General features: G+C 43.3%; 1 protein-coding gene across 5 annotated transcripts in view; it reads right to left on the bottom strand.

Moving 5' to 3' along the window:
• Positions 1-26,849, bottom strand: part of MAPK10 (mitogen-activated protein kinase 10) — a 161,778-nt gene that overhangs the window by 99,335 nt on the left and 35,594 nt on the right. For all 5 annotated transcript variants that reach the window (XM_040420464.1, XM_040420461.1, XM_040420462.1 and 2 more), the window contains 3 exons: positions 24,346-24,475; positions 8,690-8,748; positions 7,478-7,616 (listed from right to left, as the gene is read on the bottom strand). In XM_040420464.1, coding sequence (XP_040276398.1) covers positions 7,478-7,616; positions 8,690-8,748; positions 24,346-24,475 — 328 coding nt within the window. The remainder of the gene's footprint in view (positions 1-7,477; positions 7,617-8,689; positions 8,749-24,345; positions 24,476-26,849) is intronic.

Genomic DNA, 26,849 nt, shown 5'->3' with positions numbered 1-26,849 from the left:
GCACAGTAGTAACTTCCCTCCTCACTGCCCTCACGTAGTAATTTTCTCCTACACTGCCCCCATATAGTAATTTCCCCACACATAGTAATTACTTCCCCATTGCCCCCACAATATGCTCCACAGTAGTAATTTCCCCCGATACTGTCCTCTAGTGCCCCCCTTATGGCTAGTAATGTCTCCCAGTGCCCCCCTTCCAGCAAGTAATGTCCCCCAGTGCCCCCCTTATGGCCAGTAATATCCCCCAGTGCCGCTCTTAAAGCCAGTAATGTCCCCCCAGTGCCCCCTTATGGCCAGTAATGTTGGCATTTTAACAATGAAAAAAAAAAAAAAAAAGCTAAAATCTTATACTCACCTGTGTCCTTTTGCTGGCGCTCACTAGGTGCTGGTACGGCCAGGGATGGTGCGATGCGGACGCGCACACCTCAATGCTGTGCATCCCGGCACAGGTGGGCGTGATGATGTCATCACGCCCACCTACGCTTGGATTTCATTACCAAATAGACCTCAGGCCTGTAGCGTAGGTGATCGGTGGCGGGGCAAGGAATTATTGGCTCCCATGCCCCGCCGCAATATTCAGCTACAGCGCGGCAGCCCTGTCGAATTTGGCGACAAGGCTAAAATGACAGAAACAAATGGCACCCAATTCACTATAACAAGATCTGTCAGGTTTCAGCTGCAAAACACATTTTACTGAGCAGCATGCCAACAGCTTGCACAATGGTGCAGATCCATGATGTGAACAGGGCCTTACACTTAACACCGGCAAGCACTGCTTGTGAAGAGACATGCAGGTGCACGGGCCACACTGTACACTTATTAAGTGTGGGGAGCACAGACAGACAGCCTTCCAGTCACTGCCTCTTATGCGTTTCCACAACTATACCATCATCATGTCTAAACCGCTGGCCTCCTGTTCCCAGCGATTCGGGCTCTTTGTTCTGGAAGTGCGCGCTGTTCACTTCCATTCACTGTCAAAAAAGTTATACCAAGCACACGGCGGTTCGGCGTCCAGTAAGGGGCATGTTACACATTCCAGGCGGAGGAATGGCAAGTGCAGCTTCCCGCGTAACATCACATTCGCCATTCTCTCCGGACTGATAGGGAAGGCGGCACACTCCGGTGCGGGCCACATCTATCCCTAGACAGCTATTCACTGGGTGCGCGGGCCGCTGCCATGGGGACACGTGACGGCAGCGGGCAAGGAATTATTGGCCCCCATGCCCCGCTGCAATATTCAGCTACAGGGCGGAAGCCTTGTCGCAAATGGTGACAAGGCTAAAAAGTCTTGTCGCCATCTGCAAATTTTAAGGCGCATCTGGAGCGATGTATTTTCAATAGTTTTGTTTCTTTTAACATTTTTCAAAACTTTAAAGGGGTTGTCTGAGTTATTGTTTTGTTCTTTGTATGTTTCTAACTAAGAAAATGTAAGGACTTTACAATTCACTTACTTTATCTCCAGTTGCTGGTTTCTCAGATCTCACTGAGGGTCACATGGCCTGTGATGTCAGCTTCTCTCCCTGCTCTGATGATGTTTCGAGCACAAGCCTGAGAGAGCAGATATGAGTTGTCACTGTGCTGGCCACGCCCCCTGCACTGCCGTCTGTTCTTTCCCTGGATTCTTAACCCCTTCAGATGCACAGACTTAGGGCTGAAGGCTTTACTGAGTAGCTGCAGGCAGTGAGGAGACAAATAATGGGCACAGGAGCTGACAGAGGAGTTCTGCAGAGCATTGCACAAGAACAGGTAGGGAGAAGATATTGTGTGTATCAGCAGTGTCATTGTACAGCTGGGACATGTAGTCCTACACATACAACATGCTGCTGAGTCTCCCAGCAGGCAGACATGTCACTCAGGGCAGGACTTGTATTCACTCCCTTAGCAGAGCAGGGGGAGGGGCACAAATATTCATGAGGAAAACCTCAGAGATTGTTGTTTTTGCAGGTAAACAAAGGGCCAGAGTAGAACCAGGAAAATGAGGAAATACACTGCTCAAAAAAATAAAGGGAACACAAAAATAACACATCCTAGATCTGAATTAATTAAATATTCTTCTGAAATACTTTGTTCTTTACATAGTTGAATGTGCTGACAACAAAATCACACAAAAATAAAAAAATGGAAATCAAATTTTTCAACCCATGGAGGTCTGGATTTGGAGTCACACTCAAAATTAAAGTGGAAAAACACACTACAGGCTGATCCAACTTTGATGTAATGTCCTTAAAACAAGTCAAAATGAGGCTCAGTAGTGTGTGTGGCCTCAACGTGCCTGTATGACCTCCCTACAACGCCTGTGCATGCTCCTGATGAGGTGGCGGACGGTCTCCTGAGGGATCTCCTCCCAGACCTGGACTAAAGCATCTGCCAACTCCTGGACAGTCTGTGGTGCAACGTGATGTTGGTGGATAGAGCGAGACATGATGTCCCAGATGTGCTCAATTGGATTCAGGTCTGGGGAACGGGCGGGCCAGTCCATAGCATCAATGCCTTTGTCTTGCAGGAACTGCTGACACACTCTAGCCACATGAGGTCTAGCATTGTTTTGCATTAGGAGGAACCCAGGGCCAACCGCACCAGCATATGGTCTCACAAGGGGTCTGAGGATCTCATCTCGGTACCTAATGGCAGTCAGGCTACCTCTGGCGAGCACATGGAGGGCTGTGCGGCCCTCCAAAGAAATGCCACCCCACACCATTACTGACCCAATGCCAAACCGGTCATGCTGGAGTATGTTGCAGGCAGCAGAACGTTCTCCACGGCGTCTCCAGTCTTTGTCACGTCTGTCACATGTGCTCAGTGTGAACCTGCTTTCATCTGTGAAGAGCACAGGGTGCCAGTGGCGAATTTGCCAATCTTGGTGTTCTCTGGCAAATGCCAAACATCCTGCACGGTGTTGGGCTGTAAGCACAACCCCCACCTGTGGACGTCGGGCCCTCATATCACCCTCATGGAGTCTGTTTCTGACCGTTTGAGCAGACACATGCACATTTGTGGCCTGCTGGAGGTCATTTTGCAGGACTCTGGCAGTGCTCCTCCTGTTCCTCCTTGCACAAAGGCGTAGGTATCGGTACTGCTGCTGGGTTGTTGCCCTCCTACGGCCTCCTCCACGTCTCCTGATGTACTGGCCTGTCTCCTGGTAGTGCCTCCATGCTCTGGACACTACGCTGACAGACACAGCAAACCTTCTTGCCACAGCTCGCATTGATGTGCCATCCTGGATAAGCTGCACTACCTGAGCCACTTGTGTGGGTTGTAGACTCCGTCTCATGCTACCACTAGAGTGAAAGCACCTCCAGCATTCAAAAGTGACCAAAACATCAGCCAGGAAGCATAGGAACTGAGAAGTGGTCTGTGGTCACCACCTGCAGAACCACTCCTTTATTGGGGGTGTCTTGCTAATTGCCTATAATTTCCACCTGTTGTCTATCCCATTTGCACAACAGCATGTGAAATTGATTGTCACTCAGTGTTGCTTCCTAAGTGGGCAGTTTGATTTCACAGAAGTGTGATTGACTTGGAGTTACACTGTGTTGTTTAAGTGTTCCCTTTATTTTTTTGAGCAGTGTATATATATTTCTTGCCTTAAAACTTACTTCGCTTAGTTATATATTGCTGCCTATCAGATTTACAGTGCCATATATATTTTTTTCATAACTCGGAAAACCCCTTTAATGAACTTTTTTTTAAACACTTTTTAGGTCCCCTTAGGGAACTTATACATGTGATCTGCATTACAGAGCATAGTTAATCTGTGCACAGACATGCCAAAACTGGGGCCCTTCAGAAAGATGGACACTGGAGGACAGAGGGAGCTCCCTGCATGGCAGGATTGCAGTTATCTTCAATCTCGGGAGTGAGAGCTTGGTAATAATACTGCCAGTATGGAGCAGGCCCATCTCCTCAGCATGTGTCATCACCCTTAAGTACCAGGGCTCTGTGATGTAATAGTACATCACGAAGCATTAATAGGTCACAGAAAGTGATCCAGTGTTTTGCCAAAGAGCACTGTTACCAGTTTATTTTATCCTTCAGGCACCAAAAATTATGACAAATCCCCTTTAAAGTGTTTCACATACTAACAATACTGACACAGGAGAGGTGGGGTGTTGTTTTAATATTCTATTCATGCTTTCTTTTTTTTTATCCTGGACACCCCCTTTAAAGTGTAACTGTCATTAAAATGTTTTCATATATAGGGACACTGAAACATGGAAACTGTTTTTGTATTAAACTTTATTAGGGAAATGTTAATTTTTATTAGTGAACTATAAGTAAAGTCTCTCTTTAGCAACCATCTAAATGATGACGCATCATAACTGTGTGGCACAAAGGATTCTCAGCCTCTGCCTCTTTATATTTATATATAATGTACATAGCTAAAAATTACATGATTCCCTGCAGACAGTTTGATTGCTGGCATCAGTGCTCTCCTCCACTTAGGGCTCTTTCACACTTGCGTTGTTGGGATCCGGCGTGCACTTCCGTTGCCAGAGGTGCCCGCCGGATCCGTAACACCGCAAGTGAACTGAAAGCATTTGAAGACTGATCAGTCTTCAAAATGCGTTCAGTGTTACTATGGCAGCCAGGACGCTATTAAAGTCCTGGTTGCCATGGTAGTGGTGGGGAGCGCGGGAGCAGTGTGCTTGCCGCCCGTGCGGCTCCCAGGGCGCTCCGGGGTGGCGTCGGGTCCATGCGCGTGGGGCGCCCTGGCGTCGCTCTAGGCCGCCCCGGGGGCCGCGCGGACGGTGGGTGTGCTGCTCCCCCGCTCCCCACTACACTTTACCATGGCAGACAGGACTTTAGCGTCCTGGCAGCCATGGTAACCATTCAGAAAAAGGTTGGATGAACGTCGGATCTGGTAATGCGCCGAAACGACGTATAGCTTAAGGCCGGATCCGGATTAATGCCTTTCAATGGCATGCTGCGCTATTTTCTCCGGCCAAAAAACGTTCCGGTCCTGAACTAAAGACATCCTGATGCATCCTGAACGGATTTCTCTCCATTCAGAATGCATTGGGATAATCCTGATCAGGATTTTTCCGGCATAGAGCCCCGACGACGGAACTCTATCCCGGAAAAGAACAACCCAAGTGGGAAAGAGCCCTTAGCACTGTAAATATAAGGAGAGGAGCGAGGCTGCAGCAATCAGTGCTGACATTAAATGTATAGGATCATGTTACCTTTCATGGCCAGCACTGTTCCCTGCAGCCCTGATCCCCTTTACCTTTCAGGTGTCTCTTGTTAGCACTAGAAAGATAGGGAGAGGAGTGTGGCTGCAGTGATCAGCACTGACAATAAGTGTTCTATGTCCAGATTTGATGTGATATCATTGGTATCGGGAACCTACACAGTGGAAAATGTCACACGACCGTAATAAGAGTGCAGTAGGCATTACAGGTAAACACTATTAGTAAGTGATAAAATGTCTTGTTTCCTGTCAATTGAAATTGCAAAACCCGAATACCTCTTTAAGTACCCAACATTTACAATTTTTTAACGGTTTGGATTATTTATTCTCTTTACTATATAAAATCAGGCTTCTTACTTTCACTTTGTAACATGTGTAGCCACCATTTTAGGAAAAACTGGTCCATTACCACGAAGAGTGAGGAAATTCGGATTCGTTGCGAATCAAAGTTTTCCTAAAGTTTAGACCGAATCCTGCTTCGAATGCTTTGCTTCACTCAACACTAATCATTGACTGACAGTTGACTATGTAGATACACTTACACAGAAAATGCTATCAATCACAGATAACACCTCCCCCATGTACAACTATCAGTGTATCACTGATAACACCTCCCTTCGTGTACAACTATCTATATATACACACTTACACAGAGAATGCTATCAATCACTGATAACACCTCCCCTGTGTAAAACAATCAGTAACTGACAGCTATGTATATACACTTACACAGAGAATGCTACTAATCACTGATGACACCTTCCCTGTGTACAATATCAGTGACTGACAGCTATCTATGTATACACACACAGGGAATGCTATCAATCACTGATGACACCTCCTCTGTGTACAACTATCAGTGACTGACAGCTATCTATGTATAGACACTTACACACAGAATGATATAAATAACTGATAACACCCCCCCCCCCCCCCCGTGTACAACTATCAGTGACTGACAGCTATATATGTATAGGCACCCTGCGAATGCTATCAATCACTGATAACACCTCCTATGTGTACAACTATCAGTGACTGACAGCTATCTATGTATACACACTTACACAGAGAATGCTATCAGTCACTGATAACACCTTCCCTGTGTACAACTATCAGTGACTGACAGCTATCTATGTGTACACACACACAGAATGCTATCAATCACTGATAACACCTCACCAATGTACAACTATCAGTGACTGACAACTATCTATGTATACACACTTACACAGAGAATGCTGTCAATCACTGATAACACCTTCCCTGTGTAAAACTATCAGTGACTGACAGCTATCTATGTATACACACTTACACAAAGAATGCTTTCAATCATTGATAACACCTCCCCCAGTGTACAACTATCAGTGACTGACAGCTATCTATGTATACACAGTTACAGAGAGAATGCTATCAATCACTGATAACTCCTCACTCCTGTACAACTATCAGTGACTGACAGCTATCTTTGTATACACACTTACACAGAGAATGCTATCAATCACAGATAACACCTCATCTGTGTACAACTATCAGTGACTGACAGCTATCTATGTATACACACTTACACAGAGAATGCTATCAATCACAAATACACCTTCCACGTGTACAACTATCAGTGATTGACAGATATCTATGTATACACACTTACACAGAGAATGCTATCACTAATAACACTTCCCCTATGTACAACTAGCAATGATTGATAGCTATCTACGTATATACACTTACAGAGAGAATGCTGTCAATTTTAATTTTTTGCAGTATTAAAACACAAGAAAAACTATATAAAGGTGGCAACTCCGTAATTGTACTGACCTGGAGAATGAAGGTAAGAGGTCATTTTTACCACATAGGTAACGTCTTAAAAACAAAACCTATAAAATTATGGCAGTTTATTTTTTTACAATTCCACCCCATGTGGAGTTTTTTCCAGCTTCTCACTACACTGTATGCAATAATAAATTGTGCCATTAAAAAGTACAACTTGTCACACAAAAAAACAGCCCTCATACGGCTATGTGAATGGAAAAATAAAAAAGTTATGGCTCCAGGAAGGGAAGAAGTGATAAACGAAAATGCAAAAATGGAAAATCGACGAGTCCTGAAGGGGTCCAAGAATCTTTTGCCACAAAACTACATACTGTATCAATCTGCTCAGCTCCTCCTGCTCTATAACATGCTGCCTGCGGATTACACTGCATTGTGTGGTGACAGACCCTCTTTAAGTTTATAAGAAAGTTAAAACACAGAACACAAAGCAAGCAATCATAATAGAAGTTCACTACTAACCCTGTGTATGATTCCAGCAGAGTGAAGATGCTTAATGCCACATAGCATTTGGTACAGGAGGTAAGACATTCGCTCATGATCCAGTTCCATTTGAATCACTTGGCATAGGTTGGCATCCATTAACTCCATTACTAGGTAACTGGAAAATAGTAATTTTCATTAAACAGATGCTGAGGAGCATAGTGCATAAAAGTCACCAATGTTCTCCTAACTCAATAACTACAGAGTCCTAACCAACTCCAGTATTAAAGGGATTCTGTCACATCTTTTTACCCTATAGAGATGCGGACATGCACGGCTAGATCGCCGCTAGCATGTCCGCAATATACCTGTCCCATATCTCTGAGTGGTTTTATTGAGTGTAAAAAATGATTTTATATATGTAAATCAGCCTGTTAAGGTGCCCAAGGCGTGGTTACTTACGGTTAAGGAGCCCAGCCACGCCCCCTGTGAAGGAGCCCAGCACCGCCTGTATCCACGAATCTCCTCCTTGCTCACAAAGTCAGATCGCCGTAATCTCGCGATGTGCGAGCTCGCGCATGCGCAGTACCTTCCCTGAGGCTGATGCCAGCACAGGGAAGGAACACAATGCTGGCACTGCACATGCGCTAGCTCGCGCATCGCGAGATAACGGCGATCTGACTTTGTGAGCAAGGAGGAGATTCGTGGATACAGGCGGTGCGGGGCTCCTTCACAGGGGGGCGTGGCTGGGCTCCAGAACGGTAAGTGCAGCCCCTTGGGCCCCTTACCAGGCTGATTTACATATATATAAAATCATTTTTTACACTCAATAAAACCACTCAGAGATATGGGACAGGTATATTGCTGACATGCTAGCGACGATCTAGCCGTGCATGTCCGCATTTCTATAGCGTAAAAAGAGGTGACAGAATCCCTTCAACATCAGCACAAAGACTGTGCATCCGGAGCTTCATGGCATGGGTTTCCATGGACGAGTAGCTGCATGAAAGCTTTACATCACAAGGCACAATGCCAAGACTCGGATGGAGTGGTGTAAAGCACATCACCACTAAACTCCAGAGCAGCAGCAACAGGATGTCTAGCCAAGGTAAAGACAAATCACTGACACAATTGTAGCCCTCTCTAAGTACAACAGCATCTTACAATCAATACTGGGCTGATTTTATCAATTAAATGAAAGTACTTTCTCCGCCTCTGAAAATTACATTAATTTAATCAGGCTTTACTTACACATCTTGGAACTCCTCAAGAGATTTCTGTGGCGTAAAGACATTTAATAAACTGATAATCTAAAAGAGAAGGGAAAACAAAGACAGGCATATGATAAGAAGTAAGATGCAATTATATTTTAATTTACAAAATCATTATGTAAATTAAAGTTTGATAACAAACTGCTGTAGTCACACTGGAAATGTAGGCACTAGAGACATCTTAAAGCTTAAACTCTGACTCCTTCCATCTTCTTGTGCAGTTAGTATGAAGAAAGTGGACTAAGGTTTTAACTACTCATTAAACAGAAGTTTTTTTTCCCCGTTACTCCTGTTTTTGTTCCATGCTAGCTAAAAAAAAGAATATACAGCAGAACAGACAGAAGTCAAGGTGGCACAATGCTTAACTAGGACCAAGGCTACTACTTTGCATTTCCTAGAGAAAAATTGAATAAGAAAACATTTGCTTGTCTGCTATAGACAATCTATCTACCTTTGCCATAGGTGATAACAGGTAGTCCCCAGATTCATAACCAAAGCTGAAATATTCAGCCAGAAAACCCCAAACTCTGTGAAAACCCATCCATAACTACAGCTGAAATGGTCCTCTAGATGAAAACCCTATGAAACCCCCCCATAACCAAAGTTGAAATGGTTCTCTAGATGAAAACCCTATGAAACCCCCCCCCCCCATAACCAAAGTTGAAATGGCCCTCCAGATGAAAACTCCAAACCCCATGAAAACATGACCCATAACCAAAGCTGCAACAGTCCTCCAAACGAAAACCCCAAACCAGATGAAAAACTCCACCCATAACCAAAGCTGAAAAGGTCCTCCAGATGAAAACCCCAAAGCCTGTGAAGACCTCAATTATAATCCCAGCTGAAAGCTGTAAGGTTTCCTGCTCAGGAGTTTCTCTATCACACATAGAAATAAATAGGTGCCAATTGGCTTCACAGGCAGTCTGTACTCTGTCGATTTCACTGCAGCAGTACCACTACATACCGCTACAGGTATGTAATAACAATTATCAATTTTTTACCGACTCACTTTTTCTCTTCACACAGTTTTAATGTATCTTAGCTTTTATATGACTATTTTTGGCGCGTTTTGGACCTGATTACAATTGAGAGACACATTGGTATGTACTACACATACCATAATGACCACACATTCAAATTATTTATATACCGCTACTTTTAGGCCTGTTTTATTTCAACTACTATGCAAACTAACTAAATGCTAATAAAAAACATATTTCCAATTAAATATCACTCTGCATTTCAGCTGCCTGCATAAAGGCTAAATACCTGCTCTGTAAATCCTTCTATTTACTGTACAGTGCATCACAAAAAAGCTTAGTATACTTGTGTCTGTGAAGGTTCTCATTTATCCAGGTCATGGTATATCTGTAAAGAATAAATCAAGGCAACTGGACTTACTGTAGATTTCTTGAAAAACGTTTCACTCTACGTAAAAATGGAGAAGCCAAGCTTGAATAGAGGTGGGGGGGTTAGACATCTATTGTCTGCCACATACAATGCTGTCTTGACACCTTTTTCTGGGGGGTCATTATCACCTACTGACTCCAATTAGGATAATGGAATCAACACCTTTGACCACATGCTGGGTATAATGACCTCTGACCCCATGCTGGGTATAATTACCGGATGTTGATTCAGTTACATATTTATTCCCAGAGAATTCTTGTACAGTCACTCAGAATTGAGAAAGCTCGTGAAACGTTTTCAAGAAATCTACAGTAAGTCCAGGTGCCTTGATTTATTCTTTACAGATATTTAGTATACTTGCTTTTCTCTATAATTTGCCTAACAGCAATGTCTAGATATGCTATGCTATGCTTTTAGTGTTCCGCTGATCAATCTTTTCCTAGCAGGAGTCTTTACAGGTTTCCTTACCATTGCAATTACGTAAATCCATAGCTACACAACACTAGCACAAGATGTGCTAGTGGGTTTCAATGTACTAATGCTTACAGAGCCTTCATTGAATGAAACAATGGATAGTAACAAGACAAAAACAAACAAAAACAAGAAAAGTGCTGCTGATACAGATGTCAATCAGACTATATAGAACATTTTTTGGCCTGCAGACAGCAAACTGTTTCTTTAGAGACTGAACATGTTGGCAACATACAGAGAAAATGTGATGTTGCCTAAACTAATGTACTCCTTGTTTCTTGCTGAATGGAGTTACCATTTGAGCAGGGGTGCACCTAGCCTTTCTGCTGCCTGAGGCGAAAACTGAAATGGCGCCCCAACCCCCAATGCCAATTTCTTAACCTAACCCTTTCCCTCCAGCCCTACTGTTAAAGACATACTTGGAAAATATTACATACAGCGCTACAAAACATACATGGTAATACAGAGCCACATACTGCGCCCATTGTCCTTCCCAATACTATACTGCAGAAACAAATAATCCCCCTTCTGCTGCCCCCTCTTGCCCCTAGCTGGTGCTGCCTGAGGCAATCGCCTTATCTCGCCTCATTGGTGGTGCACCCCGGCATTTGAGCGGGAATAGGGTATAAAGGCTCCCGGGACAATTATGATCAATGAGACTCCTATAGCTATATGTCAAAAATAAATATGAAATTATAGATAGACAGAAAGACAGATAGAAAGAAAGAAAGATAGAATGATAGATAAATAAATAGATAGATAGAGGATAGATAGCTATCACAGTCTACAATCCTCCCAAGATTTCAATCTTTGTTCACCTCTTTGCTTCTCACACAATTGTCTCCAAGATTTCTCCTATATCACTAACCCAACACATCAGACTCTCCCCCTACCATCCAAAAGCTACCTGAATATCCACCTCTTAGGAAAGCCTACACCCTACAATAAACTGCTGCCATTAAACAGCTTCTCCCTTACTCATTGTCTCCTTGCCCCTACCATTGTAGTTTGTAAGCCATTGTGGGCTTCACGCTTTATAATGTACTATCACGTCACACAGCATTGGTACTAAACGTTCTGTGCAGTAATAGTACGACACAGTGATGGTGTGAGCTCAGGGGCTGCGCCATTGTTTGCGGGTGCTATCTGTATTTTGCAGCAGTTTAATTGCAGCATCTGGGAAGTTAGGCAGAGGAAAGCAGCTCCCTCTGTCCTCCAATTTGGACCATTCTGAAGGGTCCCAGGTCTGACTCCAGCAGGATGCATTAGCATGCCTGTCAGAATAACTATGTGATTGCAAAAGATTGCAGGTTTAAATCCCTTAAAGGGACTTTCCGATCTTAGATCATGGGGTCATATTACTAGGATATACCCCATTGTCTTATAGGTGCGGGTCTCAGAGAAAGGAGCCCTGAAAATGGTGGAGGACTGACTGAGCATGTGCAGCCACCCTCCCTTCAGTTCTATGAGGTCGATGAAAATATTTGGGCGCTGGCTCGGCCATTTCCATCGGGCCCATACAAATAAATAGGAGCAGTGGTCGTGCATGTGCGGTGTGCTCCCATTCACTTCTATGGGGAGGGGGCTTGTTGGTGGCCGGACACGGGCACACCCGGGGTCCTCCAGACATCACTTTGCACTCTCCGTTCTCGATATAGGTGCGGGTCCCAAAGGTGAGACCCGTACCTATCAGACAATGGGGACATATCCTAGCGATATGTCCCTATTGTCTCAGATGGGAATACCTCTTTAAAGAATCGCTTCCACAATTTTTGTATTCTCTGACCTGTTAGAAAGGTACATGATGTAATCTGTAATCTTCTTACCAATTACTTTATTTGTGAATAATAACCTTCTTTTTGATCCTCAGATGTGTCATGTGACCAACTCTGATCTCTGACACAGGACAGGAAGGACATTACTTCTCTATTCATTCCTATGAGACTGACATTGAGGTTCCTATAGGAATACATAGAGAACTGGATCTTGTCCACACATAAGATGCTGTGTTATCTGGAAAGTCAGAGTGTTGGTCACATGACACAGCAGAGGATCAGAAACAAAGGGATAACTCACAAATACAGTCACTGGTATGAAGATTACCTTCACTGCTGTTTACATGATGTAGCTTTCTAACAGGTCAGAGAATAATTTTTTTTCTGAGAGTGTTTCTTTAAGGGGACTAAAAAAATTAAAAACAACTCAATAAAAATAAAAACATTTTCCCAGTTCTCATATATACATAAAGATAAACATAATTGGTACTGGCATGTCCGAAATGACCCAATGTATTAAAAAATCATATTGTTTAACCCACATGGTGAACACTGTAAAAAAAAAAAAAAACAATGAAAGAAACCCAAATCATTTGTTGGTCACCTTAACTCCCCCCCCCACCCCCCACAACAAGGTCCCATGTATGCCACAGTATCATTAAAAGCTATAGCTCATCCTGCAATAAATGAGCCATCACATAGTTCCATCAGCAGAAAAAATTTAAAAATTATTGGCGTCAAAATATATAACGTAAATTTTCTAAAGCTGTTTTTAAATTTGTTATAAGCATAACAAAAACATACAATTTGGTATATCCATAATCATACTGACCCATAGAATAAAGTCAAAATCTCATTACTGCTGCATAGCAAACAGTAGAAAAAAAGAAACCCTAAAAGCAATAGTGAAATTGCGTTGTTTAATTACAGTGCCATCCACCCTAAAAAATGTATTGAGGTCCCCAAAAATGGTGCCTTTAAAAAATACATACAAGCATAATAAAACAAGCCCTTGTGTGGCTATGTCGACTGTAGTATAAAAAAGTTATGGCTTTTGAAATGCAGAAAAGGAAAAAAAAATCATCAGATTGATGATGATGCTACTACGTAATGCACACTCCAGAGAAGGCATGAGGACTATACAGTTGACAGCAGACTGTTTGCATTGACTATTGCGATACTGTATGTCATCAAGTGGACACAGGAGGAGAACCACTTGTTGCACTTTAAATGACTTGGAATCTGTAGCAACCAGCAGGAAAGAATGCCTGAGAAATCCTTGTCTCTATTCATCTGGGAGTTTTAGGGAATTGGAATGCAGAAAATCAGAAAGGGGACTGAACAATAGTTGTCATTCATGGGTAATAATACACTGTGGTGAGACTGAATCGCTATTGTACTGCAGTCATTACAGTGTGGACATATCTGACCAAATCAATGCCCCCATATTACATATAATACATGGTACATATTCAAATTTCCTTGCATTATTGAGGATGTAAATGTTAATAAATATCCAATGTTCAATTTATGTATAAATCGTAAGAAAAATGGACAATCTACATGCTCTGGACATTATTTTTGTTCCCAATTGTGGTAACCTTCACCTCTCCAAATACAATGCCTGAAACTTGGCTACAGAATACTCAAACCTTGCCCATTTAAAACAAAATGTACATATGAAGGTTGACAAAAAAAATCTTAAAGAAAGATTTAAGAAATATAAAGTGTACAGTGTCTTCGGAATGTCTTCAGATTCTTTCACTTTTTTTGTACATTTTTGTTAAGTTGCAGCCTTGTTCTAAAATAAATAAAAAATTATGTTTTCCTCCATCAATTTGCACTTAATAACCCATAATGAGAAAGTGAAAAGAGAATATTAGAAATGCATTAAAAAGGAAAAACTAAAATTTCACATGTACATAAGTATTCAGACCGTTTGCTATGACACTTGAAATTTAGCTCTGGGGGGCTCCCATTTCTCATGATCGTCTTTGAGATGTTTCTACACCTTGATTGGAGTTTGCCTGTGGTAAATTCAGTGGATTTGACATGATTTGGAAAGACACCTCTCTGTCTATATATAAGGTCTCACTGATGACAATGCATTTCAGGGCAAAAACCAAGCCATGAGGAGGAAAGAATGGCCTATAGAGCTCAGAGACAGGACTGTGTAGAGGCACAGATCTGGGGAAGGGAACAAAAAATTTCTGCTGCACTGAAAGTTTCAAAGAGCACAGTGGCCTCTCTAATTCTTATATGGAAGGGGTTTGGTGCAATCAGGATTCTTCTTAGAGCTTGCCATTAGAGCTTGAATTAACTGGGGGAAAATTGCCTTGTAAAAAGAGGTGACCAGGAACCCAATGGTCACTCTGGCTGAGCTCCAAAGACCCAGTATGCCGATGGGGGAAAGTTCCACCCTCACCGTAGCACTGTATCAATCTGGGCTTTATGGCAGAGTGGCCAGAAATAAGCCTCAACTCAGAAAAAGACACATGAAAGTTTGCAAAAAAGCACCTAAAGAACTCTCAGAGTAAGACGTGAGAAAAAAGATTCTCTGGTCTGATGAAACAACAATTGAACTTTTTGCCTCAATTCTAAGCGTTGTGTTTTAAGGAAACCAGGCACTGCTCATCACCTGCTCAATACCATCCATACAGTGAAGAATGGTGGTGGCAGCATCATGCTGTGAGGGTTTTTCTCAGCGGATGGGACAGGGAGACTTGTCATGGGTTGAAGGCAAGCTGAATGGAGCAAAGTACAGAGATATTCTTAATTAAATAATACCTACATATGCCCACATAAATGGAAAAAAACCTTTGTTCCACAATATACGGTATAGTGAACCACAACAAGGAAAATTGAGCAGGCCAAGATATAAAAATCTCACTTATTTTATTAGTCCAAAAATCACAAATAAATATAGAAAAAAACTCAAAACATGCTGGATATTATTGAAGGTAACCCCAACAATACAAAGTGCGCAAAGCGGTGCGATACACAATCAATGTCAAAACTAAAACAAAATAATCAAAGAATACAAAAATAACAAAAATAATAAAAAACAATAATAAAGTCAATGGGTCAAAGAACGTCCAAGATAATAAATATAAAAGCTGATAAATGGGATTGCTAATGCAAAAACATAAATGCATAAATGAAAACAAAATAAACTAATGCCCTGTGACATGATAGAGAACGCACCGCTAGACTGAACCGCTAGACTTTACAGTATTATTGTTCTTTATTATTTTTTATAAATTTTGTTATTTTTGTATTCTTTGATTATTTTGTTTTTTGTTTTATACTTACCTGTTTTGACATTGATTGTAGATCGCACCGCTATATGCACTCTGTATTGTTGGGGTTATTAATATCCAGCATGTTTTGAGATTTTTTTTTCTATATTTATTTGTGATTTTTGGACTAATAAAAAAAGTGAGATTTTTATCTCTTGGCCTGCTCTATTATTCTTGTTGTGGTTCAATATTCTTAATAAATACCAGATCCAGAGTGCTCTGGACCACAGACTTGTTCCAACAGTTTACCTTCCAAAAAGACAATGACCCTCACACAGCCAAGACAACACAAGAGTGGCTTAGAGAAAACTCTGTGAATGTCCTTGAGTGACACAGCTAGAGCTCTGACTTGAACCCAATTGAACATCACTGGAGAGACCTGAAAATGGCTGTCCACGGATGGCCCCATCCAACCTGACACAGCATGAGGGGATCTGCAAAGAAAAATGGCAGAAAATCCCCAAATCCAGATGTGCAAACTTTGTGGCATCATATCCATATAGACTGGAGGCTGTAATCACTGAAAAAGGTACTTCTAGTAAGTACTGAGTATAGGGTCTAAATACTTGCCAATGCAAGATTTTAGTTTTTCCTTTTCAATAAATCAGCAAATATTTCGAACATTCTTTCTTCACTTTCTCATTATCAGGTATTGAGTGTAGAATGATGGGAAAAACTTTATTTTTTTTTATTTTAACACAAGGACACTGCATAACAAAATGTACATTAAACGTTGCAGAGGATCTGACAGCCCTCCTGACATGCCCATTTTAGCAAACACTTGTATTCCCCATTTAATAAGAATTCTGGAGCATCTACTCTTTAAATAGGACCTTTCACCACTCCTGACATGTCTGTTTTAATAGCTTTGTGCATTCCCCAAGTAATAACAATTCTGGAACATCTATTCTTATGGCTCTATGTTGTTCCATTCCTTTATTATTTCTACTAGAAGTTATGAGTGAATTGCTAGCAGTCTGCAGTAAGGGTACAGAGGGGTGGTAACCTGTTGGGGGTGTGTCCCTGCACAGACTGACTCTATCCAATCAGTGCTGCCAGGTACACACCCCCAACTTGTTACCACCCCTCTGTACCCTTACAGCAGACTGCTAGCAATTCATTCACAACACAATGCTAAGTTCTAAGAAAATATTCTCCAGAATGAGTTCATGATAAATGTAAGCATTTACTAAAACATGTCAGGAGACCTGACAGGTTCTCTTGTAATATGGATACAAGCCCATAGGCAGAGGATGAACTACTGTGATATTTCAGGTACAGTGTTGTCATCCTTGTTTGGATTCAAAACTCCATGCAAATCAAAATTGATGCCAAATTGTGCAAATAGTGGCAATATGTTTTATATGTGGATATATAGTGGCATATGTCACAGCTACATGTATATGCCATGGACTACTCCCAACCTCCAATGTATACAAATATCATGATGTGTACAAAGTCTTACGCATAAATTCCAAACATGCTGCGATTTAAAGGGGTTATCCCATGATTATTGTGAAAAAATTAAAATCAGACATCTTATAGTGCATGCCAATCTTTTCTGTTCTAAAGCAGCCCTGTACCTCGCATTGAGCCAGAGATCTCCCCGTTCATTGCTCTACTTTCTCTGCTAGATTTATTTCAAGCTGACAGCTCAGGGGCCTAACTCAGGGGGTGTGTCCTGTAACTGTCAGCTTCTAACAGGAGATATGGCTGGCGGCAGTTAAGGATGAAACTGAGCATGTGCGGCATGTTCTCAGTGAGCCGGACAAACAATTAAGAAAAAGAACAAATAGAAAGTGGAGCTATGCAGATACAGTTTATTGAATAGCTCAGTGGAGGTGGCTTCGGCATGGCGGCGTGAAGACGCAAGTAAGGAGAGCTCCGTGACCTGCTTCAGAGAATCAAGTGAGACCACCTTCTTACTCACCTTCGACAGGCCATGACTAAGGGGAGAAGGTCGAAGAGCCAACCCGCGGTCCCTCCTGAGTACTCTATAGGCCGGTTCCTCCGTTCCACCCAGCAAGGAGACCCAGAGTCGCCCATAATGGCCGCCGCTTCCTCATCATTGCGGCCTGCGGCACAGCCGTTTCTTCCGGCGCCAACTCCTGAGGCCCTGCTTACCAGCGTGCAGCACCCGGGTGAGCTGTTTCCATCTCGCTCAGCCCCGGCCTCCTTGAGTGAAATCTCCGCCCGACCGGGTTTCCCGCTATGCCACGCAGCTCCGTGTCAGCCGGAGCTTCCAGATACCGCCTCTCAGGTGAGATCGGGGCCTAATGAAGGCAAAGGCCTGCAAGCCTGCACCTACACGCCTTCTCCGGCGGCTAGCCCTGCACGGGGTATTACCGAGGGGACACCACCGACCCTGCAGGTCCCTGCTCCTACTCACCCACGGCCTGCCCTGGACACTCACTCTCTCAGCCAAGGTATACCTGCCATTTTCTCCTCACTGTCGCAGCATCCTGAGGAATCACAGGGGCTCCTCCCACCCCCATCTACCATTGATCGCACGTTGTCAGAGCTATGGGAAATGGTGAGGGCATTGCCCACAAAGTCTGATTTGAAGGCACAAGTGGCTCGCATAGAAACTAAACAAGCCCAGGCTCTCCAAGTGGTTCGTGATGAGGTCCACCAGCTAGACGCCCGACTGTCATCGCTAGAACCAACGCTGGCCACTACATCCACGATCCACTCTTATTCCACGACCCTGTCTGCGCATACCTCTCAACTGCAGGACTTTTCTTTACATCTCGACGATGTGGAAAATAGAGGCCGTCAGAACAACCTTAAGCTCCGTAACATCCCGGAGTCTGTCCCCAGCGATCAGCTACATTACGTTGTGGTGGACATATTCAACTCGGTCCTTGATAATCCACTTTCAACCAAGATTGAGCTAGACAGAGTCCACAGGACCGCTGGTCCTAGAAATCGTGACCTGGAGAGGCCACGTGACGTCATCTGCCGGGTACATTTTTAAACGGTAAAAGAGCGAATTCTATGCAAAGCCTGGGAGAAAAAGGAACTCTTCTTTGAGGACACTCCGATTACTATCTTACCAGATGTATCCCGCCTAGCCCTTTCTATGCGAAGAATGGTTAGGCCTCTGCTAGAGGCTATCAAAGAAGCTGGTGCATCTTATCGCTGGGGGCATCCGTTCCACCTCATCGTCCGATACTCTACCGGTCAGTCAATGCTGGTCCGCTCTCCTGCCGCCTTCTCGGATCTTTTCAAGTTTCTGGATATCCATCCATTTGCCGTTCCGGATTGGACATTGCCTCCACTCCTGCAAGGGCCACCACAAAGACCAGATTTCCCTCGACGATCAACATCTCCGTCATCAGGACGCGCATCTCCTGGCCGTTCCAGCTCCTCCCGCGGCCGTTCTTCCAGACCTCACTATCAGCCTATAAGACGTCTCTACCGCAATCTCCCCGTTGATTCACCATTTTCGTCTCGGACGGGACGATTCTTCACCTGCATTCTTGAAAGGGACTTTGCTGTGAAACTCTCCATGTCTCTTCAACCTCAGGGGATGTTATTGGTCTTTTGACTTTGTTCTTATTCTATCCTCTGTGTTTTTCTGTTATTTCTGGTGCTACCTCCATTTTATCTGTCTTATAGGTATAAACCTATATATCTATCCTTACCTCTCTCCGCTGTCAATGTTGATGTTCATTCTAGGAAGGGGTCTCCCGGAAGTAAAATTGCTCTGTCCCTTTTTCAGGTCACTAGGAGCTCTTTCTGAGATTAGATTTCCCTCCCTCTCCTAGTCGCTTGCCGTTCTACCTCCCCTACTAGGGCACTGTGAGTCCTTTCCTTAATACCCTTTTGACGGGTTACTCACAGTTATTTCTGCTTTTGCAGCTTTTTCCTGCTCATAGCTAGGATCCCTCCCCCTCTCCATTTTCCTCTCTTTTCCGCCTTCTCCTACCCTACTCCCGTTCTCCTCCTTCCCCTACTGACAGCACACTTCTCTCTCACAAAGGGGTTCAATACGCACTTGTTTTTATCCTCTACTGTTCAATATGTCTCACATTTTGTTGGTCTCCCTTAATGTACAGGGTTTGAACTTGCCTGAAAAGAGATCTTCTCTCCTGCGTCTCCTCTGGAAAAAAAGAGCTCATGTGGCATTTATCCAAGAAACACATTTCCGCTCTTCCTCCACTCCGAAGCTCTCCGATAGACGTTTTCCACATGTCTACCAAGGTTCTGATCCGGATTCCAAGACGAAAGGTGTATCAATCCTTATCTCCAACGCAATCTCCTGGGATCTGATTGAGTCTCGCAATGATGGAGCAGGCAGGTATCTGTTTGTTAAAGGAAAGTTGGCAAGTACATTAGTCACGCGTCTATTTATGCCCCTAACACAGGACAGATTAGCTTCCTATCCAAGACCCTTAGAGCCTTGGAGGACTTCACCGGGGGCCTTCTGATTCTGGGGGGCAACTTTAACATTGTTCTAGACCCTCGTCTGGACTCCTCCAAGGGTCAGGTTTATTATCCTCACTCAACCATTTCCAAGCTTAAAGAACTCCTTTTCTCTCAGCAACTTGTGGACACTTGGCGCGTCTTAAACCCGACATCCCGAGATTACACGTTCTTCTCACACCCACACAATTCCTACTCCAGGCTGGATCTTTTCCTCCTGAACCATGCTAGACTAGACCTTCTTACAAAGGCGGAGATCGATACAATAGCTTTCTCTGACCACGCCCTAATCTCCATATCACTCTCTTTTCAGACCCACCAAAACAGGGCCTGGCATTGGCAACTAAATTAATCAATCCTACATGACCTGCAGGTCTCCTCTGAAATCCGGAAGGACCTGACTGAATATTGTGTGACTAACGTGACTCCAGAGAGTGACCCCCTTACTATTTGGGAAGCCCACAAATGCTTTATCCGAGGCTCCTTTATAAAACTAGGGTCTTAGTTGAAAAAAGAGAGAGCCGCTAAGATAACATCCCTTTTATCGCACATTTACGTGTTAGATCAGCAACACAAACAGACCCTAGACTCGCAGCTGGGAGCAGAGCTTGCCCAGCTCCGTGATCAGGTTCGTTCACTTTGCCTCTCAAAAGCAAAGGCAACCTTAACCAAATGCCGTAGACACTACTATGAACATGGGAATAAACCAGGCAGAACTCTGGCTCGGGCATTACGGAAAACTAGGCTAAGCTCTTATGTTCCACATGTATCTACCATCTCCGGTTCTAAGGCCTCCCTCCCGCGGGATATAACAGAGGCGTTCAGATCCTACTATCACACACTATATAACTTAGGAGACTCCCATCTGTCCAATGCCCATGAATCAATGCCCTCAATGAGGTCCGATCTCGAGTCCGCTGGCCTCCCGTCTCTCCCTCCTGAGGTGGTCCCATTATTGGAGTCGCCCATATTGCTATCTGAGTTACAGGCTGCTATTAAAGATTCTCAAACAGGGAAGGCCCCTGGTCCAGATGGACTCACGCTACCCTACTATAAACTATTTGGGGACATTTTATTTACCCATTTTTTAGCCACCTTTAACTCATTTGATGTGTCCCGTACTCTCCCCAATGATACTCTTAGAGCACACATTACGGTCATCCCCAAGGAAGGGAAAGACCTTTCACAATGCCAAAGTTACCGTCCCATCTCACTGATTAACGTGGACCTAAAATTGTTCTCCAAAATACTTGCTACTCGCCTCCTCCCTCATCTCCAAAAATTAATCCATTTAGACCAAACTGGGTTCTTACCTCTGAGAGAAGCTCGGGATTACACGACAAGGGCAATAAATATGATATACCAAGCTGTATCCTCTAAGATCCCGACATTACTCCTATCAACTGACGCCGAAAAGGCATTTGACAGGGTCAATTGGAAATTCATGTTTGAGACCCTGAGTTATATAGGACTGGGGGAGAAGATGATGTCTAGGATTACCAATCTCTACTCAAATCCCACTGCGGTTGTCAAAGTGAATGGCCAATTTTCCTCTCCCCTATCCATCCGCAATGGAACGAGACAGGGTTGTCCCTTATCCCCCCTTATATTTGTGCTATGTCTGGAACCGCTTTTGTGTCACATAAGGGGGAACCCAGATATCACCGGGTTACAGGTACAGGGGACACCACACAAAGTCGCAGCCTACGCTGATGACCTCCTATTTTTCTTTACCAACCCAAGGGTTACCCTACCTAACCTGCTTAGGGAACTTAAAGTATACACCCATCTCTCAAACTACAAAATTAATTATCAGAAATCTGAAGCCTTAAACGTTACTCTCCCGTCTACCATGGTCACATCCATTTCAGAGAACTTCCCCTTTAAATGGGCTTGCTCGTCTTTAAAATACCTTGGTATATTCCTGACCTCTACTCTCTCAGACCTGTATCAGGCTAACTACCCGCCTCTTCTCCGGGCCATAAAAACAGACTTAGACAGGTGGAATAAGAACACGTTCTCATGGTTTGGGAGGATTTCGATTTTCAAAATGAATATATTATCAAAAATCCTTTTCTTCTTTCAAGCCCTTCCGGTTCATATTCCTAGGCTCTTTTTTCACAACCTTTTAAAAATGTTGACTCACTTTATTTGGGCTGGCAAACCGTCCAGAATAGCCAGGTCGACACTCTTTCGCCCCAAATTAGAAGGGGGTCTAGGGCTGCCAGACTTCCTGTCCTACCACAGAGCATCACATCTCCTTAGAATTGTGGACTGGTGCCGTCACAAAGCCTATAAGCAATGGATCTCGGTCGAACAGTCCTTTCTGTCTACTCCTCTGCCTGCTACTCCATGGTTGGCTGATCACATACCGTTGGAGGCTCGACTACATCCGACCGTAGGCCCTTCCCTAAAGGTCTATTCTACTATTCAAAATCTCCCCAATATCTCACCATCTCCCTCTCCTATGTTCCTCCAGGGCCCATCATCTGATCGCCTCGAATTTATGGCTCACCCCCCAACAAATCTCAGAGATGGATATTTCCCCTCAAATTAATCCCTGGCAGTCACTCCAACTTAAACACTACATGGCCACTCTTCCTCCAGCACAATCTTTCGTCCGTGACAAGACGGATTTTGAGTTCCTTTGCGATCAACCAGGGGTGTCGAAACATACCCTTTCTCGAATATATAACTTACTACTCAATCCTTCCAACCAACCTCCTCCCAACTATATCCCTCAGTGGGAAGCAGATCTAGATATTGCACTCTCATCAGAACAAAGATTAAGATAGTACACGTGCATTCACAAAACATCTATTGCTAGCAATGTCCAAGAAGCTGGATTCAAACTTATGTCCCGTTGGTATAGGGTCCCTACTAGACTTAATTCCATTTTTCCTCAAGTTTCTCCTTTGTGCTGGCGTTGTGGCTCCGAGAGAGGCACTATCCTACATACATTCTGGAGCTGTCCACATCTGTCGGAATTCTGGGATTCGGTGTGGTTGATTTAATCTAAATTCACCTCATATACCCTTCCTAAGATGCATGCTTTCTTCCTGCTCCATCAGTGCGAGATTCCTCTCTCCACCTATAAAAAATCTGTGGTGAGACATCTGGTGAACGCCGCAAGAGCTTGTATCCCGTGCCTTTGGAGGCAACCTTCTGTTCCCTCTGTAGCCATGTGGATCAATAAAATCCAGGAGACCATGAGAATGGAAGACCTCACCTCGTCAATAAGACATACTGAGAAGGTTTTTACTAAAACTTGGAGTTATTGGTTGGAATTCTATGACTCCGCTGAATGTAGGTCTCTTTTATCCCAGTCGTGAGAGCGAGGTTTGATGTTTATCCTTCCCTTTCTCCTTCCCCTCCCTCCCTTCCCTTCCCTCTTCCCTTTTTCCTAAATGTATCCCTCCCCCCTCTTTCTATCCTTTCCTTTATACGTCTGCTGACGCTCCAGTTTTTTCAAACTATTCCACATATGTCTATGTGATATCTCATTGGGTATTGTGTTTATTTGACTTAACAAATTGCCATTGCGAGACTATTCGCTTTACTTAGCGTACCCTGTTCAATAACTGATTCATGTCTTGTCTTGAATTGAAAAATTGAAAAATTCTAAATAAAGAATTTATAAAAAAGAATAGCTCAGTGGATATAATTTCTAATTACATGCAATTACAAAGGTGTTTATATCCAGGTGCTGGTTTGATAAATGTAATTTTTCATGGGAAAACCCCTTTAAGTATCACAGTAGTGTGACCAAAAGTTGCCATGGAGCACAAACCTTCTTCTAGTGTGTCTCCCTTATAAGGAAACTGTTGCCAGTCTTCTTTGCTTTAGAACATCTATAAGATAGCTCAATAAATCTATAAGTTTAAACAGCCCCTTGAGGTGATAACCTATGTGAACATTCAATGACTGAATGAGCATGGCCACCCCGCCAAATCTCAAGATATGGAACCAAAATGTCAAACTGACACAGAGGGAGAAGGCAGGGTAAGGGCATGAAGAATATTCTAATTATTATACCCCATTATGTTGTCTTCATCTGTAGCAGAACTAAAAAGAACTGTGATAACACGTCACAGTGTTATCTCGTGACAAAAGCATTTAAAAACCAGTTTCACAATCACAAACTGTTATTTGTTGTCACATTATACGGAAGATAAGAAAAGTAACATAAATTACAATAAACAAGACAACATAAAGAAAGATCACAGACTGTAGAGAGTTGTCAAAAAACTTACATTTTTATGATTTACACACTTCATTAGGACCAGCTCCCTGTATGCTCGTTTAGCATGTGTTTGATTCTGAAATGGCCGACTGAGTTTCTTAATAGCCACATTTCTATCAAGGACGGCATCATAAGCAGCACTGAAAGACAAGAAAGAGAACCACAATGAGAACTGGAAGGTATGATAAACACCTATAAAAAAGCAAGCAGCAAAACAAATATTCATAACAGTGAAGATCAATATGAAAAATGTTAATATTATTTAAAAGAGTTGTCCGAGTTCAGATCTGAACCTGGACATACCCATATTTTCACCAAAACAGCCCCCCCTGATGTTAGCATCGGAGCATGTAATCGGGCAAGGGCTTTTTTACTTACAATAATACCCTGCTGGGCGTAAGCTTCCGCCCAGCAGTGTGTTCAGTGACGTCACCAGCTCTGATGGGCCGGCTTTAGCGCTGCCCTAGCCGTTTTACAGGCTAGGGCAGCGCTAAAGCCCGCCCAGCAGTGAGCCCGGTGATGTCACCGGGCTCACTGCTGGGCGGAAGCCTCCGCCTGGCAGCCCTAAGGAAAGCCCGGTCCGTCACAGGATATCCCAAAAATACCTTTGCCTTGCGCGATTCAGAGCAGGGCAAAGGAGAGCATCGGAGCATGAAATGCCCTGATGCTCTTGTCAGGGGGCTGCCTGAGTGACAATATGGGTATGTCCGGGTTCAGCTCTGAACCTGGACAACCCCTTTAAGAACATTTATTAAACAGAAATGTGTCTATATTAGGTGTGTTTTTAGCGCAGATTGGCTTAGAAAATGGTCTAAATGTAAGACAACACGGAAGCTGTCTTACATTTAGACTAGCGCTGGATGCGCCGAAGTTATGTAGAGGCCGGTGCCTCCTCATAACTTCGGCAGATCTATTACCGGTCTTAATAAATGTGCCCCATTGTTTTTCTGTTATTCTTAATTATACAGATTCGTTCTTCTTTAACCTGAAATCCAGCAGCGGTGGTCGTGCTTGCACACTGTAGGAAAAGGCTCCTGCCTCTCTGGTGGACATAGGCCTTTGTTTTTTTCTATAGTGTGCAAACACGACCACCGCTGCTGGATTGCAGGGTAGTTGTAAGTACTAGATACGAGCAGTGTATAATGTGATGGAAAAAGGAATCAAGCCAGCAAAGAAAGCAATATGGACAATCACAATACATTAGCAAGTACCTTGAATTAACTTTGTCTACATGATAATGGACTTTCCTGAAGAGAGACAACCTTTTTAAGGGTCCATTCACACGTCCGCAATTTCGTTCCGCATTTTGCGGAACGGAATTGCGGACCCATTCACTCCTATGGGGCAGAACTTCCATTCCGCAAAAAAATAGAACATGTCCTATTCTTGTCCGCAATTGTGGACAAGAACAGGCATATTTTATTAGTGCCAGCAATGTGCGGTCTGCAAAATGCGGAACGCCCATTGCCGCTGTCTGTGTTTTGCGGATCCGCGGAACCGCAAAACACGTTGCGGACGTGTGAATGGAGCCTAAGGGATTTGAACCTGCAATCTTTTGATCACAATCCAGCAGTGGTGGCCATGCTTGCACACAGTAGGAAACGGTGACAGCCTCCCTGGTGGCTGGGAACGTTGGTGTGCTTTTCCCATATTGTGTAAGCATGACCACCGCTGCTGGATTGGTGGTCGTAATTATGGAAACAAACAGTGTATAATGTGATAAAAAAAAATGAATCCAGCCAGCAAAGGAAGCAAAATTGACAATCACAACATATTAGTAAGTGCTTTGTATTAACTTTGTAATTTGATGAAATGCCACAACCCCTTTAAGGACCAGTACATTTTTTTGTACTTCCTAATGCTACCAAATAAAACTCCAAATTGGGATAGAATGTTTTTTTAGGGAAAAAAAAGCAGTTGTGCTATGGTTTTATAGGTTCTGTTTTTACAGCCTCCATTTACTTATCTATAGTTTGGCAGCTTAAATATTTCCAAGGCCAGGAGGAAGAATGAGTGTTATCCTCTTTTTAAATCCACTCCTGGCTTTGCTTCAAAAGCAGCATCAAAAACTTGAACGTGTAAACACAGCCAAAAATGGAAACTGTAGGAAACAGCTGCTTAACTGGGCTTCAGAGATAATTTTAGTTTATGTCTAAGTATAAAAAGGTGGAAAGCAATTACACTATAGACGCACACTTAATAGAGCTATTAATGGAAAGGGCCTCATATCACGCTGGCGCATCCTGATTCTCAGTGGGGAGTATAATTCTAATACTGTATCAGCAAACAAAAGGATGGTCCTTCTAAAACATACTCAGATTCATGTGTACAACACTAGTTAATATGCTGACTTGTCTTTATAAGAGTTGGATACTTTTAACCAAATATGAAATGATGTCCAATGAAAAACATGTAAAAACTTAGCCCGCTTCTGCTCCAGAAGGCTGGCAAAGAGGCAGCAGAGGGCTAGGTGGTGGGTTTAGATGAGTTTTTACAAGAGTTTTAGAAAAGTTT

The sequence above is a fragment of the Bufo bufo genome, chromosome 2 (assembly GCF_905171765.1).
Source record: "Bufo bufo chromosome 2, aBufBuf1.1, whole genome shotgun sequence".
Taxonomy (NCBI): Eukaryota; Metazoa; Chordata; class Amphibia; order Anura; family Bufonidae; genus Bufo; species Bufo bufo.
This window is presented reverse-complemented; position numbering and strand designations above follow the sequence as displayed.